The sequence below is a fragment of the Phyllosticta citriasiana genome (genome assembly GCF_038021145.1).
Source record: "Phyllosticta citriasiana strain CBS 120426 chromosome Unknown IWZ02scaffold_11, whole genome shotgun sequence".
NCBI classification, from domain to species: Eukaryota; Fungi; Ascomycota; class Dothideomycetes; order Botryosphaeriales; family Phyllostictaceae; genus Phyllosticta; species Phyllosticta citriasiana.
In genome coordinates this window covers 230611-250095 of record NW_027117288.1, presented here as the reverse complement: position 1 = coordinate 250095, position 19485 = coordinate 230611, and the positions used below count along the sequence as shown (strand labels likewise).

General features: G+C 54.8%; 6 protein-coding genes across 6 annotated transcripts; 3 read left to right on the top strand and 3 right to left on the bottom strand.

Annotated features, from left to right (window-relative positions):
- The first annotated feature begins 98 nt into the window (after positions 1–98).
- IWZ02DRAFT_406198 (translational activator) lies at positions 99–8860 on the top strand. The gene is made up of 6 exons (XM_066765674.1): positions 99–306; positions 355–2438; positions 2497–3178; positions 3227–3421; positions 3469–7290; positions 7343–8860. Exons 1-6 carry the CDS (start codon positions 177–179, stop codon positions 8464–8466), a joined length of 8037 nt encoding a protein of 2678 aa, XP_066620245.1. The 5' UTR covers positions 99–176; the 3' UTR covers positions 8467–8860.
- A 198-nt stretch (positions 8861–9058) lies between these two features.
- On the top strand, positions 9059–11095 carry IWZ02DRAFT_45739 (transcriptional regulator of RNA polII, SAGA, subunit-domain-containing protein). Its single transcript, XM_066767937.1, has 4 exons — positions 9059–9400; positions 9464–9738; positions 9802–9910; positions 9977–11095. The coding sequence occupies exons 1-4, from the start codon at positions 9145–9147 to the stop codon at positions 10729–10731; spliced, it is 1395 nt and encodes a 464-aa protein (XP_066620244.1). The 5' UTR covers positions 9059–9144; the 3' UTR covers positions 10732–11095.
- A 1171-nt stretch (positions 11096–12266) lies between these two features.
- On the bottom strand, positions 12267–14846 carry IWZ02DRAFT_457909 (phosphoglucomutase-2). The gene is made up of 2 exons (XM_066767969.1): positions 14677–14846; positions 12267–14623 (listed from the first exon to the last, which is right to left on the bottom strand). The coding sequence occupies exon 2, from the start codon at positions 14523–14525 to the stop codon at positions 12759–12761; it is 1767 nt and encodes a 588-aa protein (XP_066620243.1). The 5' UTR covers positions 14526–14623; positions 14677–14846; the 3' UTR covers positions 12267–12758.
- Positions 14834–17285, top strand: IWZ02DRAFT_457908 (fatty acid desaturase-domain-containing protein). Its single transcript, XM_066767968.1, has 2 exons — positions 14834–15302; positions 15351–17285. Exons 1-2 carry the CDS (start codon positions 15100–15102, stop codon positions 16846–16848), a joined length of 1701 nt encoding a protein of 566 aa, XP_066620242.1. The 5' UTR covers positions 14834–15099; the 3' UTR covers positions 16849–17285.
- IWZ02DRAFT_45685 (uncharacterized protein) lies at positions 17037–17830 on the bottom strand. Its single transcript, XM_066767903.1, has one exon. It carries the CDS (start codon positions 17730–17732, stop codon positions 17226–17228), a length of 507 nt encoding a protein of 168 aa, XP_066620241.1. The 5' UTR covers positions 17733–17830; the 3' UTR covers positions 17037–17225.
- Positions 17831–19323, bottom strand: IWZ02DRAFT_45699 (tryptophan synthase beta subunit-like PLP-dependent enzyme). Its single transcript, XM_066767914.1, has one exon. The coding sequence runs from the start codon at positions 19126–19128 to the stop codon at positions 17929–17931; it is 1200 nt and encodes a 399-aa protein (XP_066620240.1). The 5' UTR covers positions 19129–19323; the 3' UTR covers positions 17831–17928.
- Between the last annotated feature and the right edge of the window lie 162 nt (positions 19324–19485).

Below are 19485 nucleotides of genomic sequence, written 5' to 3'. Positions count from 1 at the left end.
GCCGGTTGATGGGATGCCCAGTTGGGACGCATGGATCATCAACGTCAGAAGGGGTAAAGTCGTTGCCGGTGCTTGGCAGATCTCAACTTCAGTTGCGGAAACCTTCCGGCGGGTCATGTCCTCTCCAACAGCGCTCTCGTCGCTGCGCAGCCCTCTCTTCCCGTGTGTTTTAAGTCATGGCAGAGGTCAAGACCAATGGCGTCCCGGGTCTTGACCTGCTCGAAATGCGCCGCGAAATCCTCTCCAGCTCTACCAAGCGCAGAATACCGAAGCTACGCGCGGTCGAGCACCAACTGCGTGAAAATGGTCTGACGCACCGAACGGCACCAACAAGCTCTGCTAACATTGCCACAGCTGTCTCTCCGTCTGACGCTAAGGGAATTCTCTTGATTCTGTTCGACACATATCCGCTTTACGTAGATCGCCCCTCTCGCACAGCAGTCCACCAAGTCTTACGAGCAGTTACCGCGTGCTCGCTTTCAGACGAGTTGACGCCCGGAGTAGTCAAATTCCTCCAAGCTGAATCCACCAAAACCAGCGTTGCCGCCACAAATTTCTTCAGCCTTGCGGAATGGGCCTCTGTGCTCCTTCAAGAATTTGGAAGCAAAGACGAGCAGTGGAGGAAATGGGGAATTCAAGTCATAACAGCCAATGCTGCCATCTTGGAGACATGTTTGGGTTCAGCCCAGAAGGAAGGACTCAAACATTCGGCATTAATCGTCACACGCCGTGCCCTTCGCCGGGTGTTTAAAAACGAGGCCATCGCGGCGGAGGCTGTCGAGAATTGCATCAAATCGCTCACCACCAAAGGATCCTCCTCCACTGCCAGAAACGCTGTGTTTTTGGGGATTTTGGCAGGTGTATGCGCTCGGCTCTCCAAGATGCAACCGATTCTGGCAGAGAAAAAGAAGGCTTATTATGAGTTCTACGTCCGGGAAATCATTGGGTCTCGCGCCGTCCTTCCAAAGCACATCACCAACGGCCTTTACGACTTCTTCGTTTCTTTCACGACGGAAGAGGATTTGAAGAATGAGGTCGTTCCATCTGTCGAGAAGGCCCTACTGCGTTCGCCTGAGGTTGTGCTGAACGAATTGCTGCAACCCATGCTTCGTTCCTTGCCCCAGACGATCGATCTCTCGGAAATACTTCAGACCAAGCTTTTGAAGCCGTTGCTCTCGAGCATCAAATCAACAAATGCGACTGTCCGGTCTGGAGCCTTGTCTGCCTTCGAGGCTCTTCTTGCGCAATCCTCCAACGACGAGGTTCTCAGTAAGGTCTCCGATGAGGTTGTCAACCCTTTGAAGCACAACAAAGTCACCGCAGCGGAGCAAAAGGCAATCCATGCGCAAATTCTCAGCGCTACCAAAGCCTCTGAGGCCGTCTCTAAAAAGATTGTCGCTGGCCTTGCACCCGTTGCGCTCAAAGAACCCAACGAGCCCGCTCTCGCTGCAGAGACCGCGGCGATGAGCAAACACTTTGGTTTCATTCTCAACACAGATGCGTCAGCGGAAGCCGCCGTCACAGATTCGTTTGTGAAGGGTTTAGGCGATAAAAGGCCGTCGGTTCGCAGAGTCTGGGCCCTTCGTGCTGCAGAACTTTTGTGGGAGCTTCCCGATGACCGCATGCAAAAACCCACAGTTGTGTCATTTATCCAAGTCATCTTGCAGAAGCTTGTTGATACTTGGCAGGAGGTTGCAGCAAACCCTGTCGCAGCAGTGCAAAGTGGTTTGGTTACTGTAGCGTACATTACAACTGCATTCGGTCTTTCTCGGTGGAGTAAAATCGAAGATGAGAAAATAGCCTCCCTACTCAAGAAGACCTCCATTTCGCGGACTGCTTTGGTTGCCGAGCCCAAAACGTCTTACCTCCTCAACCACAGAGTCTACTCCAAACTCGTCACTGAGGAGGATCTCGCGTGGGGTCTTCGTGCGTTGGCTTCCGTGATACCAAACATTGTCGAATCCAGCGAAAATGCATCCGTAGAGGAAGGCTGGTCTCAGGCTTTTATTTACTTCGTCTCAGCTGGAGGTATTGCGCCCTGCGTGCGACAGGAAGCAATTCGCACGCTTTCCAAAGCCTATGCACGCTACCCCAGCCGTATCGCTCCGATCATCTTCCACGGTCTGTGGATTTGGCGACGCAATGTTGAAGTGAATGAAAAAGACACTGCTGCAACGTCCGCAAAGACCGGAAACAATGAGCTTTCTCTAGCACTTCGCGCAATCTGTCTGACCCCCGACGAACGCCAGACCTTTGAAGCGACCATCGACGAGGCAAGTCTTCAATCGCAGCTTGTGAAGCTGTTGGTGCTGGCTAGACCGCAATTGGTTCCGCGCACCTCTTGGATTGATCTGTGCCTTAAGACTGGCGTTGACCCTGGTGAATTGACAATGAAAAGGCTTAACGATTGCATTGAAGCAATCACCGAGGCCACAAAGGTATCCCAACTCCAATAGAATTGATGAGAGCATACAGAAAATTTTAACGCAGCTCCAGGGAACATCGGCAATCCACACGCCTGCGGTAAGAGAAGCGGCGTATGCGGCTGCTGCCGACTTGGCTTTTGTTGCTCCTGATGTAGCCATTCCTCGACTGGTGGAGCAGATCAAACACGACCTTGATCCGAAACAGCTGGAGGGTATCGGCCCTGAAGAAGCCGCTATTTTCCGGACCCCAGAAGGCCAGGTCTTTGTCGACGTGCTCGCCAAGAAGGGCCAAAACCAAGCACCTACCAAAGGTAGCAAGGACTATGATACCTGGAAGTGGGAACAAGAGCTCCGCGAACAACTTGCTCAGAAGAAAGGATCGCAAAAGAAGCTTACCAAAGAGGAGCAGGAAAAGGTTAACGCTCAACTGGCCAGGGAGTCCAAAATTCGCAAAGCAGTTGCGGAAATCGAGGCCTCGCTGCGTCGCGGCGTTGGTATCATTCAAGCGCTCGCAACTGGACCTCCAACTGAAGCTAACTTGTGGCTTGGCTCGGCAATCGATGCTCTCCTAGAAGCCATAGACGCTGGCGCTGGTCTCGTGATTGCGGACGCTTCCACCTCCGCCTACATTGCTTGTTCGGAGCGCATTTCGCCGAGGCTCAGTGTACATAGGCCTTTCTTTGGTGTTGCTCTATTGCGTGCAAAGGGCGTACCTTTTCTGCCTCCGGGCTTAGAGGATGAGCCATTAGGAGGTGCGCACTTCATAGTCAAATTTCTCGAATCGTGCTGACTTTGGCCAGATCTTGTCACGAGACTGCTGTACCGCCTCAGATTTTTGAGCGAGCAAAGGCCTCTCGACAGCGTTTCCTTGACTTATATCCTGCCGTTGATTTTCGCGGTACTCGAAAGCGGATCCATCGACAAGCCAAACGAGGAAGAGGCTGACGAGCAGATCCTTCTGGCCTTGGAGTTCCTCTCTTTCCACACCGACTCTTGTATGCACAATTTGTTGGACTGCAATGTCAGCGCTAACAACATCCAGGTTCTGAAAAGTCTCTGCCGCGTGCTAAGCTGCTTTCAACATTGGTTTCTGCCATGCAGAGATTCACCCAGCACTTCAAAATTATCAAAGACTGTCTCATGGATCTGTGTAGAGGTATTGGTTCTAATCTCATTGAAAGAGAGATCTCGGCTCTTGTCAAAGGCGCCATTGTCCCGCAAGTGTCCGTCAGAACTTCTGTCCTGCAGGCAATCGACGAAGAAGTTGATCTGATCGACATTGACTTCTCCGAAGAGATTTGGCTAGCCTGCCATGACGAGGTGCAAGAAAATGTCGAGCTCGCTCAGAGTATCTGGGAGGAAAATGGCCTTGAATTGGCATCCGATGCAGCTTTCAGGATATTGCCATACCTTGATTCCAAGGACAGGCAATTGCGAAGAGCCGCGGCCAGGTCAGTCGCAGAGTGCATCACCAACCAAAAGGACAATTTCCACAAGATCATCGAATGTCTCAAGGAAGAATACAAGGAGAAGGCGAAACCAAGAGTACCCGAAAGAGACGAGTACGGCATGCCTAGGAAGATGGACCTCACCGACCCTTGGGAGGTGCGAAATGGTATCGCGATGGCATTCCGTGAGCTTGCGGCCCACTTCCAAGCCGAAGACTTGGTGCCCTTCGTCAGCTTCATCATTCAGGAAGGCCCTCTTGGAGACCGCAGTTCGCCCGTCCGCGATGAAATGGTCGAAGCTTCGGTCGCAATCATTTCCAGCCGCGGTCAGTTGAAGGTGGAAGAACTGATGGAGCTTTTCGAACGAGCGCTAGAAGCGCCCGACGAAGGGAACGAAACTTCGGACAAGGTCAACGAGGCAGTCATCATTCTATACGGAGCGCTGGCCCGCCATTTGCCTGCCGGTGATGCACGTGTTCCGAAGGTGGTGCAGCGACTGCTCCAGACCCTCAGCACGCCTTCTGAGACAGTCCAGTACGCTGTCGCTGAGTGCCTGCCACCATTGGTGCGGGCTTCCAATGACAAGGTTGCCGATTACTTGCAACATGTCATGGACGAGCTCCTCAACTCGAAGAAGTACGCTAGTCGTAGAGGAGCTGCGTACGGCTTGGCTGGAATTGTCAGCGGTAAAGGCCTGGTGCTTCTGCATGAGAAGCGCATTCTCACCACGCTCAAGGCTGCTGCAGAGAATAAAAAGGATCCGAATCAAAGACAAGGCGCGTTCCTTGCCTACGAGCTCCTGTCGCTTGTCCTTGGCCGCATTTTTGAACCCTATGTCATCCAGGTCGTTCCTCAATTGTTGGCCGGGTTCGGCGACAGCAGCGCCGACGTCAGAGAAGCATGTTTGGATGCCGCCAAGATTTGCTTTGGAAACTTGACCTCTTTCGGTGTTAAGCAAGTTCTTCCCACGCTTTTGGAGGGACTTGACGATCAGCAATGGCGCAGCAAGAAGGGTGCCTGTGACTCTTTGGGTGCAATGGCCTATCTGGCTCCGCAACAACTGGCGTTGAGTCTGCCAGAAATTATTCCCCCCCTTACTACTGTTCTGAACGACAGCCACAAAGAAGTTCGGGCATCGGCCAAGCGCAGCTTGCAGCGCTTCGGTGAAGTCATTAGCAACCCTGAGGTCAGGAGTGTGGTGGACATTCTGCTCAAGGCTCTCAGTGACCCCACCAAGTACACTGACGAGGCTCTTGACTCTCTCATCAAGATCAACTTCGTTCACTACCTCGACGCCCCATCACTGGCTCTGGTGGTGCGCATCTTGGAGCGTGGTCTGAGTGACAGGTCCAACACCAAGCGCAAGGCGGCCCAAATCATTGGTAGCTTGGCCCACCTTACCGAGCGCAAAGATCTCATTGCCCACCTGCCAATCCTGGTTGCTGGTCTGCGGACGGCCATTGTCGACCCTGTGCCCACGACTCGCGCTACTGCCTCCAAAGCCCTGGGTTCGATGGTCGAAAAGCTTGGAGAAGACGCTCTCCCCGACCTCATTCCAAACCTCATGGCCACGCTCAAGTCCGACACAGGCGCAGGCGATAGACTTGGATCTGCTCAAGCACTCTCCGAAGTTTTGGCTGGTCTTGGAACCAGTCGTCTCGAGGAAACCCTCCCAACTATTCTTCAAAATGTCACCAGCTCCAAGGCTTCCGTCCGCGAAGGTTTCATGTCACTCTTCATCTTCTTGCCAGCTTGTTTCGGAAACAGCTTCGCCAATTACTTGCAAAAGATCATTCCTCCAATTCTTGCTGGTTTGGCAGACGAGGTCGACTCTATCCGTGAGACTGCTCTCCGTGCTGGTCGGTTGCTGGTCAAGAACTTTGCCACTCGCTCTATCGATCTTCTATTGCCTGAGCTTGAGCGTGGCCTTGCTGATGACAGCTACCGGATTCGTCTCAGCTCCGTGGAGCTGGTTGGCGACTTGCTTTTCAACCTTACCGGTATCAGTGGCAAGGAGCAGGACGAAGACGAAGACGTGGCGAGGGAGGCGGGCCAATCGCTTCTCGAAGTGCTTGGAGAAGAGAGACGCAACAGGGTCCTCTCGTCCTTGTACATTTGCCGCTGCGATACCTCTGGCCTCGTCCGCACGGCTGCTGTCAATGTGTGGAAGGCACTGGTGGCCTCTCCTCGTACGCTCCGCGAGCTTATCCCTACCCTTACCCAGCTTCTCATCCGCCGTTTGGCAAGCTCCAATATGGAGCATAAGGTCATTGCTGGCAACGCGCTTGGAGAGCTTATCCGCAAGGCTGGCGAGGGTGTTCTTGCAACGTTGCTTCCTACGCTCGAAGAAGGTCTACAAACGTCCACCGACTCAGACGCCAAACAAGGCATTTGCATTGCCCTGCGCGAACTCATCGCCTCGGCAGCGCCCGAATCTCTCGAAGGTTATGAGAAGACTCTCATATCCGTCGTGCGGACTGCGCTCGTCGACTCCGATGCTGAAGTCCGTGAAGCTGCCGCCGAGGCATTTGACGAACTGCAACGCATCTTGGGCAAGAAGGCGGTTGACCAGGTGCTGCCCTTCCTTCTCAACCTGCTCCGCTCTGAGGATGAGGCCCAGAATGCACTGTCGGCGCTACTTACGTTGCTTACGGAGCAGACGAGATCCAACATCATTCTCCCCAACTTGCTCCCAACTCTCATCACTTCTCCCATGTCTGCTTTCAATGCACGCGCTGTTGCTTCTCTTGCTCAAGTGGCCAGCTCGGCCATGTCTCGCAAGCTTCCTCAGATCCTCAACGCTCTGATGGACAACATCGTCACTTGCAAAGATGACGATCTTCGCCACGAGCTGCAGTCGTCTTTCGACACAGTCTTGGTTTCTGTAGATGAGAGCGATGGTCTCAACACTGCCATGAGTGCCATGCTGGCGCTCGCGAAACACGACGACCACAGGAGACGAAGCGAAGCCGATCTACGCCTAGCCAAGTTCTTCTCGGCTGCTGATCTTGACATGTCGCGCTACTACCCCGATCTCATCCGCGTCCTCCTTGTGTCGTTTGGTGACACCGATCAAGACGTGGTCAAGGCTGCTCACGCTGCGCTGACTGCATTGACTTCACGTCTCAAGAAGGAAGAAATGGAGGCTCTGGTCATTTCGACCCGTCAAGTACTCCAACAGGCTGGTGTCGCTGGTTCAAGCCTGCCAGGTTTCAAGCTGCCAAAGGGAATCAATGCCGTACTGCCTATATTCTTGCAGGGTCTTATGAATGGCACTCCTGAGCAGCGAACACAGGCTGCCCTGGCCATTTCCGATATCATTGATCGGACAAGTGCGGAGAGTTTGCGTCCGAGTGTCACGCAGATTACTGGTCCTCTGATTCGTGTCGTCTCGGAGCGCTCAGTGGACGTCAAGGGTAAGCCAATCCTGCATCGAGTTTTTCGCAAAAAGCTAATACATCATTTCAGCTGCCATTCTGTTTACCCTTAACAACTTGCTCGAAAAAATCCCCACATTCCTTAAGCCCTTCTTGCCCCAGCTCCAGAGGACCTTTGCAAAGTCTCTGGCCGATACCTCGAGCGAAATTCTCCGCATTCGCGCTGCCAAGGCCCTGGGAACACTCATTACGCTTACTCCACGTATTGATCCTCTCATTGCCGAACTTGTCACTGGTTCAAAGACCTCGGACCATGGCGTCAGGACCGCAATGCTCAAGGCTTTGTTCGAGGTTGTCAGCAAAGCAGGTGCCAACATGAATGAGATATCTCGTAATTCGATTTTGGGGTTGATTGATGCCGATATTGACGAGGCAGATGACGCCATGTCAATTCAAAACGCCCGTCTTCTGGGAGCGTTGATCAAGAATCTGCCAACTGAGACGGCCGGCGCGCTGATCAAGAACCGCGTCCTTACAACATCTTACAGCAAATCATCTATCCTTGCTCTTAACGCAATCTTGCTCGAATCTCCCGAGACCCTTACCAAGGATCACAGCGAGGAGACTGTTACCGTCATCGCGAACGGCATTACAAACCCTACTGCGATGGTTGCTGACAATTGCGTTCTGGCCGCCGGCAAATACCTGCTTACCGAGTCGGCCAACAAATCCTTCGAAGTGACCAAACCCATTTTCGAGAGCCTTGCGCAGGTCATTCCACCAGGCCACTCATCTGACACGCGTCGTCTCGCTTTGGTTGTCATTCGGACAATCTCACGCCACCAGAATGAGCTGGTGCGGCCACATCTCGCACTGCTTGCTCAGCCAATCTTTGCCAGCGTCAGAGATATGGTCATCCCCGTCAAGCTTGCGGCGGAGGCTGCGTTCCTGGCGGTGTTTGATGTCGTGCTCGAGGAGAGCGCCGTCTTTGAGAAGTACATGGCTGGACCCGGTGCCAGCTTGGCTCCTGGACCCAAGAGAAGCATGCAGGACTACTTCAAAAGGGTTGCCATCAGGTTGGCTGGCCAAGCACGGGAGCGTAAGGAGGCAGAAGGAGGACAAGGTGGCTTGGGCTTGAGCAGCGATGAAGTGGAAGATGAAAGAGAGGTGTGGAGCGTAGGCAAGGTGGAGTTGGAGGGGGCTAGTTTTGAGTAGTTGGTAGTCCTGGTAGGTAGCGCAAAACAAAAGGTAGGCGAGTAGCGAGTAAGCATTTACACAATTTTCTAAGTGGTCAATCAGATTTTGACCCAACCAGGAGCTTTGACGGGAAAGCTCCTTTGGATAGAGCACATATTCCTGAACAATCACGCCCAGCTCGAGGAAAGTTCGTGATTATCTGTCATGACGTTCGTCCCTGAGCCTCGATGGCAGTGGTAACTTGGAACGGCAAATGTTGGTTACTTGTTCGGGACAGCCCACTGATGGAATCTAGGAAATGGGCGGTTGTGTAGAGATGAATCTCATCTTAGTACATGTGATTAATTGACATTCAGTTAGTGTGTCACTCGATGCGATTTGTTTACTGGGCGGCTGTGGTTTTCTGGAGGGCAAGCACATTTAGTTCCGCCTCCAGCCCAATCCGTCATCACCTCCGTCCGACCTCTACCCGCGAGACCGCGCATCATCCTCACCACGCGCATCCATCAAAATCCATCTCTTAAGCATCGGAAATTTCGCTGAACTGACTGGCGCTGGCTTCTCTCCTACTCGCGCCCCCTCGCAAGAGGGCATAGAAGGCCAGATTGCGGATGCGTGTCTCTCAGTACCGCTCTGCCCCTCTACAACCGCTCATCTCGCGCACCCATCCCGCCCACCGTGGCCCCCTCTAACATCATGGCGAGCATGACGCGCTCCGAGTCCATCGCGGAGCCATCTTCCACACCTACCATAACACCAAAGACGCTGCAAGTCAATGGCACTGGTAGCACAACCACCCCGGCGCTGCAGAAGCCCGTTGCGGCGGGGACTGGACCTCCCACGAGGACCTCCGCGCCCCGAGTCGATATCGAACCACTGTACACCGCGCTGAAGTCGCAAATTGGCGAACACTGGGCAACATACAAGGAAGCTATTAGTGTGTTTATTCTGGGTATGCAATGAACCGTCATTGATGTCCACCGCCGCGCTTCGTGCTAACTTGGGCATTGTCCAGGACGGCTCAATCAAGCCGAGCTCTCACGACGGATAGATTGGCTCATTGTCAATGACCCAAACCGAGAGCATTTACACAACCAGCTTGTCGCTGCCATCTATGCGAACACACAACGAGACCCCCCCGAGCCAGGCGTTGCAAGCTGGGTTTCTGCGAATGACAAGCCAAGCGCTACAAGCAAGCCCAGCAGCGGCGATGCGGCTGAATTGAGGTTGAAGACTGAGGTCAAGGAATTGCCGGGCAGAGAGAGAAAGCGGTTAAAAGCAATACCGGAGGTGAGAACCCACGGTCAGAGGGCAGCAGTTCTGCGCGCGGAGCACGCTAACATGCGGCATCAGTCGGATCCTTTGGACTACTTCAGTAAAGAGCTCCAGGAATACCACAACGCAAAACAGATCACCATACCAGACACAGGCCCAGCTTCGGCGGCTGGATTTAGCAAGACCAGTACGTTCATCCTCCCTTCTTTCTACGCGGAGTCAAATGCTAACCACAATTTCTTGCTCATCATAGATTGGGACCTAGAGATTCGCAAGCGCTATGCGCAACCATTATGCACCGAAACATTTGAATTCCCCGACACCACGACAATAGACGCGCGCATGACGCCAATATGCTACGAAGAGGGTATCGCTTCAGGAGCAGCTTCAGAATGCGCTTCCTTTATGAACCTGGCGACCGAAACCTTCATCAAAGAAGTACTGTCTAACATCCTAGGCCGAGTGCGCAGCAACGGCGAAGACTACATCAAAACAGCAGCCTACAGGAAGCAGCTTCAGCGCGAGGAAGAGCTCTCGCTGAGCAATGAAGTACAACGCAACGCGGCGGGTCTGTTACCAATCGAGGTGGAAGAATCACGTCGCCGCAAGCCCATAGATCTCGGGGACTTGCGCGTTGCGCTCGAACTTGGCGACAGCTACCTGGGACAGGTGCCACTCATCTCGGCAGGTATCCTCAATGCGTGTTACGACACAGACGGCTACGACGAAATGGACATTGACGAGCCGTTACACCTCAATCAAAATCAGAAGCTGGGCCCTAGCCCGCGGCTCAATGGCAGCATACATGGCGCTGGTCCGGGTGGAGGCGCTGGGCCTGCAGCAGGCGGCGGTCCAGCACTAAACGGCATCAACGGCACGGCATCTGTTCCAAACGGCGTACATCACGACGACGAAATAATGAGCGATGACTTTGGATGGCTGGGAGGTGCGCCAAAAGAGCGGGAAATGGTGCATTCAACACTGGATGACATCTTGGCAGGCCAATGAGAGCGATGTCTGCTCTCTTGGCTGGTCTCCTGCTGCTCCCAGGTTGGCCCTTCTCCTCTACTATTTCTATGCCGCGCTCCCTTTGCCATCCCTGCTTCATTGCTTGCATGTCTTCATGTGGCGCTTTCATCTGTCATCAACAGGCATTTGCGGCGTCTCGGGCATACGGCGCGCTTCTGGCAGCATCGAGCAACAGCAGCACGGAACCAAAAAAAAGGTCACGAGTCTGTACAACCGGAACTTTCATCCGGTATCCCCCCACCCTGTTACCGGCTGGACTTTGACCTGCTGTTGATGTTTACTTGCACATGTTTCTTTCTCAAGTCTCTTTACTGCATCGTCGCGGCGTTGGGGCGAACCACGGCGCGCAAAGACGCGTGTTCTACAGAGCAACTTCGGTAGCTTGCTTCCCGAGTAGGCTGGCAGACGGGTCTGCCTGACGACTGCTCGTTTTACAGGCTGCGGGAATGGAGAATGACGGCGTCTCGGGGCGTTTTTCTTTTGCACAAGTCGTACACTGATTGTTGTTTGGGCTGGGACAAGGTTTACCTAGCCTGCTGTTTTGCAAGCCGCGCGCTCTGAAGGGTTGCCAGCTGGGGATAGCGGACGAGAAGCATGGTCGTCGGTGCTGGAAAAGAAAAAAGGTACTGTCGGTCGTCGGTGCATCATCCATCTTCGCAGTCATCTCACGTGGTATTCGAGAGAATGCTGGCCGAAGAAGGCGGGCATGCAGGCCACAGGTCACGTAAGGCAGGAAAGAAAAGGGAGAAAAGGATGGGCAAGCGGTATGTTATTTGTGGTGCGGAGCCCGATGAACGTGCCAAGAAAGGCGACTTTGTTGCCCTTTTTCTATGGCGTGGCAGTTTGCTGCTCCGTCTCGCTATCTGCCTATCTGCATTGCTTACCTATTGTTGACACTGCCGGCCGCTCGGACTATCATCCAGGTGCAGGAGAAGAAAGGAGAGGAGAGGCAAGGAGACTTTGCACGTCTCCGTCTCGTTCATTGGAGGGTCCATCCGTTGGACTGGTTGGCTGGCTGGGTTTGGTGGGTCAGGTTGGGTTGGGTTGGTGCGGCGCTTGTCTGATACCCATGGCTTCTTCCTCTTTTTTTTTTATCTTTTGAAATACATCTTTGCTCAACTTACATGTTCGCTTCCTTTGGTCTTGTTGGCTTGAGTGTTTGCATGAGTTGGCGACTATTTGTGTCTCTAATTTAGAGTGCCTGGATGGCGAAAGCAGATGAGAGCTATGTTGCCTCGCTTTGTGGCAGTGGTGCTGTGCGTGTTGAGTATTGAGAGAGACGGGAATTTACGCGGAGAGCAAGTTGAGTGGATGGGAGAGGGGCAAATAGTCACACTACACCTCTATCTAATTCATTGGGACCTTTGTGTGTGAGAGTAAAAGCTCCTAGCCCGAACGAGCGTTGCTTCTTAACGAGAGACTCGAGGTGCATGTGATGTTCAGAAGTGCGGACGGCAAGACTAGATTGACATTCACAGACGTTCAAAGGTGACTTGATTTACGTGCCCTCTTTGGGACGGGATGGACTCTAAAACCGCCTGAATGTCCGGACCGTTGATCAAACCTGACACTTTGTGCAGGCGTTCGAAGTTACCAAAAGATTGCCGTTTAGGGTAAAAGAACGTCAAGCACTAGACGTTTTCTTCACTCAAAATGCGGACCGGGAATCAAACCTGACTTTACGCAGACGTTTAATGTTGGCTGGTTCATGGGCACTTGCCCATTGCAGACGATTTCACGTGTCGACGAGTCTCAGCACAGACGTTTGATGCTGGCCGGGTTGCCTCTTCTGGACGCACTACACGAAAGGTGTTGGGGCGTCTTTTGTCCCGATGCGATGATGTTGCGGGCACTTGGAATAGTCTTAACAGCTACTCCTACACACACAAGCAAAGAAACAAGTCATGTTCTAGTATCTCGTACAGATGATAGTCCCGAAAGGTAAGATGGAGAAAAGGGAGACAAGCATCTATCGTCAAATCCGTCATCGTCGTAAACACCAGCGCTTAAGCCAACTTCAAACCGAACTCCTCGACCTTGAACCACTCGGCCACCAGCGCCTTCAGCACCGCATCCGCGCCCGCCTGCGCCTCGGCACTGCTCGCCGCCTTGCACTCAATGTAGAGCTTTATCTTCGGTTCCGTGCCGCTGCCTCTGACGGTGAAGGTCACGCCGCCCTCCAACTTGACCGTGATCATCTGGCTGTTCTTGTCGACCGGCAGCGTGGGCACGTTGTCCGGCGTCGACGAGTCGTAGCCGATGGTGAGATCGCGCCAGCTCAGGACCTGCTTGCCGCCGAGGGTTTGGGGGTAGGGGTCGCCGAGGGCGCGGATGGCAGCGAAGACGGCAGTCGTGGTTTCAGGGCTGGGCGAGACGAGGTAGGTGTTTGCGTCTTCGAAGTAGCCGTATTTTTGGTACAGCTGTTGCAGTTTTCGCCACGGCGTGACGCCCTCATCGCTCTTCCATCGCGCCGTTGCCGTCAGGAACGACACGGCGGCGCTGACCGAGTCCTTGTCGTGCACGACCGACGGAATCATGTAGCCAAGTGCCTCTTCGTACGCGTAGCCCACGTCGTAGCCGTCTTGCTCTAGGTCCCGCGCCACGTTGCCCAGCCACTTGAAGCCCGTGAGCGTCTCGGAAAAGTGGAAACCCTCGCTCGCGGCCATGGACGAGAGCATCCGCGAAGATACGGCCGAGGCGAGCATGGCGAGTTGGGAGCGAGGTTGGTCGGATGGGTAGGTTGATAGAATGTGCGAAGCCAGCAGGACACCAACTTGGTTTCCCGTGAACTGGTGCCAGGTGCCGTCCACCTTTTCGGCTACGGCAAGACGGTCGGCGTCTGGATCGCTGGCAATGATGAGATTGATTTTGGAAGCATCGGCTGTCTGCTTGGCCAGGTCCAAGGCGCCTTTTTCTTCTGGATTAGGGAACTTGACTGTGGGAAAGTCAGGGTCTGGTTCTGCCTGCTCTTTTACAACGACCATGTTGTGCTCGAATCCTAAGCTCTTGACGGCCTGTGTCATGTATGGCAACCCGACTCCGTGCATGGGAGTGTAAACGAATCTGAGGTCCTCCTTCTCAGATGGTAGTTGAGCATCCTCGGGCACGGCAGATTGCTTCACGGCGCGGAAGTAGGCGTCTCTGACCAGCCCCAAGGCTCCTTCAATGAGTAGACTGCCTTCATCGACTACAGAAGCATCCCAAGAGATGGGCTCCAAGTTCTGTTCGATGGCGCGGGCAATGCCGACATCGTGCGGTGGGATGATCTGACAGCCGTTTCCCCAGTAGACCTTGTAGCCATTGTCCTGGGCAGGATTGTGGCTAGCTGTAATCATAACTCCGGCTGCTGCGCCAAGCTCTCCTACGCCGAAGGGGACAAGCGGCGTGTGAACAGTCTCTTCGTACCACCACACCCGGATGCCCTTGGCGACAAAGGCAGCAGCGGTGAGCTTGGCAAATTTTTCAGAGTTGTGACGGGCATCGTGTCCAATGACGACTCCGCGGTGGTGGATTCCGTGGACGTTTTCCAAGAGATAAACAGCAAGGCCCTGGGAGGCCTGGATGATGGTCAGGGAGTTGAGGCGGGAGAAACCAGCTTGCATGGAAGCTCTGAGGCCGGCGGTTCCAAAGGCAATCCTTTTCCTCAGGCGCTGCTCGAGCTCCGCCTTTTCGCCATGGACGAGCAGTCTGTACATCTCATCACGTGTCGAGGGATCTTTGTCCAAACGCAGCCATTCTTCTGCGAGTTTTTCAATGGTGGGAGGCGAGGCCATGGCGGGCGGCTGTAGTGGTAGGTGTAGTAAGAGGTTCAAATAGAGAGGGAGTGGGAAGAGCTGTCTGATGGGTTAGATGGCGATGGTGAAGCAAGTATCTGGGTGTCGTGAGTAGCGAGCAAGTGGGTCTTCTCCGGCAGTTTATTCGTACCCAGGCCCAGTCGACGAGTTGCGTGGCGACGGATTTGATGCTGGAATCACAGATGCACAGAGCCTGGTTTGAGCGTTTGCGGAGAGCCATGTATCTCCACAGCCAGGCGAGGGATAGAAAATTCGACCACTGGCAACCTCCAAACGTGCAACTGCATGGCCGCAGTTGCGCCTTGATCGGCAAGGTGGAGTGTTTGTGTCTCGTTACAGCCACATCTTGCTACCATCTCCTGACGCCTCACCTGCAGCCACTTCCCGTGACGCCTTGCCCACCTCCAATTCACCTTACTCCACGACTCTCGTCTCCCGACCTCTCGACAGCGATGCCCGCCACCACGTCTCGCGCCTCGCTTCCCGTCTCTCGCTAAATTCGTACATCCTGTCTGCTGCCTTTGCCGCTCACTACACGCCCTCTGCGCCCGCCATGTCGTCACCGCAACCTGCGCCTTCTCCAAGGGACCGGACGTTCACACGACCCGAAATCGAGGCCCTGATCGCCGATGGAAAACACATCATTATCCTCGACGGCAAGGTACTGAAATGCGATGCCTGGATGAAGTACCACCCGGGCGGTGACAAGGCCATCAAGCACATGGTCGGACGCGACGCCACAGACGAAGTCACAGCGTGGGTCTTACTCGCGCCAATGGCTCAATTAGGTGCTGACAATGACAGGCTACACTCTACTGGCGCCAAGCAGCGCATGAATACCTTTGTCATTGGCCGCGTCCAAGGCCGTTGGCTCAATTTCGTCCCACCAATCCAAGGCGGCAAGTTTCGCACCCAGGCCGAGCTCGAAGCTTCCAATTCGGACACCAGCTGCCCAGAAACGGTGGAAGACGATTCTAGCCTGGAGAGTTCGACCGCTGCATCGCCCATATTTGATTCTGCAAACGACCAGAATGGCGTTAGGCGCCGGAGAAAAGATACAGTACACAGTTCGGCAACGTCGATTTCATCGGTTGATCTAGACGAGACGGAACAAAAGAAGCCCAAGATGTCGCATCTGGACGCAAAGACGCTGGAAGAAGTCAACCTGGATCTGGAAAAATACCCGCCATTGAAGCCCGAGGTGCAAGACGAAATCGTCGGCAAATACCGCGCGCTGGACCAGCAAATCCACGACGCGGGCCTGTACAAATGCAACTACACGTCGTATCTGATTGAAGCAACTAGATACTCAATCTTCTTTTCCATGTTCCTCTTCTTCTTGCACAAGGGCTGGTACTGCACCAGCGCCTTTATGCTGGGCTGTTTCTGGCACCAGCTCGTCTTCACCGCCCACGATGCAGGCCACATGGGCATAACTCACGACTTTACGAAAGACACGGTTATCGGAATCATCATTGCGGACTTCCTAGGCGGACTCTCGCTCGGCTGGTGGAAGCGCAACCACAATGTGCACCACATTGTCACGAACCATGCGGAACACGACCCAGACATTCAGCATCTCCCCTTTTTCGCCATATCGCATCGCTTCTTCGAGTCGTTGCGCTCGACCTATTACGACAAGGTCCTCTATTTTGACGCGTTTGCCAAGGTCTTCATCCGCGCCCAACACTATTTGTACTACCCAGTACTCTGCTTTGGACGCTTCAACTTGTACCGCCTCTCGTGGGAATATTTGCTTGGAGGACAAGCACCTCGACGCGGTCCCGCATGGTGGCACCGATGGCTAGAAATTGCCGGGCAGCTCTTCTTCTGGTTCTGGTTCGGCTACGCAGTTGTGTACCGCAGCATCCCAGGAGGCTGGAACCGCTTCGCCTTCGTCATGGTCTCGCACATGGTGACGGCACCGGTGCACGTTCAGATCACGCTCTCCCACTTCGCCATGAGCACGGCGGACCTGGGCACGCACGAGAGCTTTGCGCAAAAAATGCTGCGCACCACCATGGACGTCGACTGCCCTGAGTGGCTCGACTTTTTCCACGGCGGCCTCCAGTTCCAGGCCGTCCACCATTTGTACCCGCGCATCCCGCGCCACAACCTGCGTCGCGCGCAGCGCTTCGTCATGGACTTTTGCGACGACGTGCGCATCCCGTACGGCTTGTATGGCTTTGCTGATGGCAATCGCAAGGTCATTGGCCGGCTTGGCGATGTTGCGCGCCAGGCGGCCATTCTGGCGGCGTGTCAGAGGAGCATGGCTGAGAGTGGTGATTTTGGCTTGCATTGAGGAGAGTCGAGTTTCTGAGCTCAGCCGTGTGGGATGTGTGGGTTGCGCGTCTGGCGTCGTTGGAGAGTTGGAGGACGCGCACGCAATGTTGTACATGTACCTACCTAATTAGGAAAATATGGTGTGCCACACAGGTGGCCAAAAAGCAAAATGAGAAAATGAAGCCGTCACGAACCTCATCTATCTATCTATCTACTGGTCCATCCGCACCTCTTCCCAGAAAATCGCCCTCAATCAACCGTCTTCGGCCAAAGACCCTCCCCTACCTCGACTAACCTTCCTTCCTCCATCCCTCCCTCTCTCCCTCATATATCCCCACCCTCTCCCACAAACTCTCTCCAAACCAGCCATACATAGAAACCAAGGCTGAAACACCCTTATCCCTCAAACAGCGCGAAAAAGGGGAAAGAAAAAAAAAAAAAAAAAAAAAAAAAAAAGAGGCCGACCAGCCCGACCAGCGAAATTTCCCTGAATTCAGGACTCACATGGTGCAACGCGCCACTGGTGTGGTGGTGGTGGTGGTGGGTGCAGGTGGCGGTTGGTGCAGTGGTGGCTTTTTGTTTTGGCTTTGCGGCGCAGATGGCGTCGTGGTGTAAGCCGGACGCTGTGTTTGGGAGGAGAGAGGTAGGTAGGTGGTGGAGGTGGTGGGTGTTTGGGGGTGCGAGGGTAGGGTGGGGTGTGGATAGGATGGATGGATGGATGGATGGATGGATGTATAATGGTGCGAGTGAAGTTGGCCGCCGCCAGGGTGGAGGTTGTCGGGGTGTGTGGTGAAGGGAGAGGGGGGAGGGTGTAGGGGTTTGCTGAGGCATTGTGGAAATAAATGCCTTGTTCGAATGAGAGAGTGGGTGGTGGTTGGATGCTGTGTGAGTGTACCACGACATCTGACATCGAATCAAGCTTTGGAGCGTGAAGAACTGGTAGGCAGGGGAGAGAATGCGCGTATAGTGTGCACGTAGTGTAGTGTGGGTGTTTGCCTAGTTGCCAAACAGGGCCAGACCTCAGACGTCTGTCCTCTCTCTCACGTCTCACAGCAGCAGATCAATCCAAGATTTCAACGACACATCGATCACGCAGTACCTATGCAACATCAACATCATCGTCATCTGGCTCCGGCACATCGTACGGCCTCTTGCCCTCGGTGCTAAACAGCACGACGACGGCATCCGGACCCAGGCCCAACGCAGCAGCGGCTCTCTCGTCTTTGAGTAGTCGACGCAGCGCGGCCAAGGGCGCAGCGCCGCAGGGCCCACAGTCGACGCCTAGGGCGTGCAGGTCGGCTGTTGCGACGTGGCTCTCGCCGTCGGAGACGAGCACGCTGGCATCGACGCCCGCGCGCAGCACCGGCCACGCCAGGCTCGACACGGTGCCACAATTCATGCCGCACATGATTGTGTCGTCTGTTGTGATGGGGACGATGCGGTCAGCGCGCAGGCTCGTCTGCAGGCAGGCGGCCGTCGTGGGCTCGACGGCGACGACGCGCGTTGTTGTTGTTGTTTGCGCTTCTTCAGAGTTCTTGCCCTTATAGTGCAGCACCACAGCTTGCGCCCATGATCCCACGCCCACGGAAGCTATCACGCACGTTGGATGTTGGGAGAGGCCCAGCGCGGCGAGTTGGTGGTCTGTCTCGTTGAGCATGGTCGAATAGCCGTCGACGACCCAAGACGGAATCTCTTCAAAGCCGTCCCACGACGTGTCCATGACGAGCAGCGGCTGCGGCGCGTCTTGAGACAAGGCGTCGTCTGCATCGCGTCGTGCGACTGCTATGGCGGCGTCGTAGTCGCCGGGCACGACTCGCACGTCGGCGCCCTCGCTGGCAATCTTGTCACGGGTCGGGATGTCCATGGTGTTTGGGACGAAGATGCGAGCGGGCAGGGCGAGGAGGCGCGCCACGCGAGCGACGGCGCGGCCCCAGTTGCCGTCGGTGCAGGTGACGAGGTAGGCAATGGGCGTGTTGTTTTGATTTGTGTTGTTGATGTTGATGTCGGCTGGCGAAACGGTGGGCGGGAGGCCCATTCGCGCGGCGACGGCTCGGTGGACGGCCCAGGAGGCGCCGAGGATCTTGAAGGCCGGCAGCCCGAAACGAGACGATTCATCCTTAAGCAGCACGTGAGCGAGGCCTAGCTCGGCGGCCACTGAGGGCAAGGGCACCAGGGGCGTGACATTGTAGTCGGGGAGCTGCGTGTGAAAGGCTTGGATGGCGGCGGGGTTGGCCGATGGCGAGGGCGAGACGGAGTCGGAGTGGGCGGCAGAGGGGTTGAGGAAGATGTTGGTGTACATGATGTAGGTAGGCGTTTGCAGGAGTGCAGTCAGGGTGCAGCAGGGGCGTGAAGTCAGGGAGCTTTTCCCATGGCGCGTGGGGCCGGCACTATCGACTTGAGGAGAGGGAGAGGGAGAGGGAATGATGGCTGCCGCACGAAAAGGACCCTCTGTTTGGGTAAATTGCACGTCAGCGGGAAGCAACAAGACTGGTGCTGCAGCACCTCAGCATCAGCATCATCATCATCATCATCATCCTCCTCCTCCTCCTCCTCCATTTGATCTCCACGTGGGTCTGCTGCAGGTTTCTCGCCCTTGATGCGCAGGACTTGGTTACAACATATCAAAGTGCACAATTGAAGGCATTCGCCGTCGCCT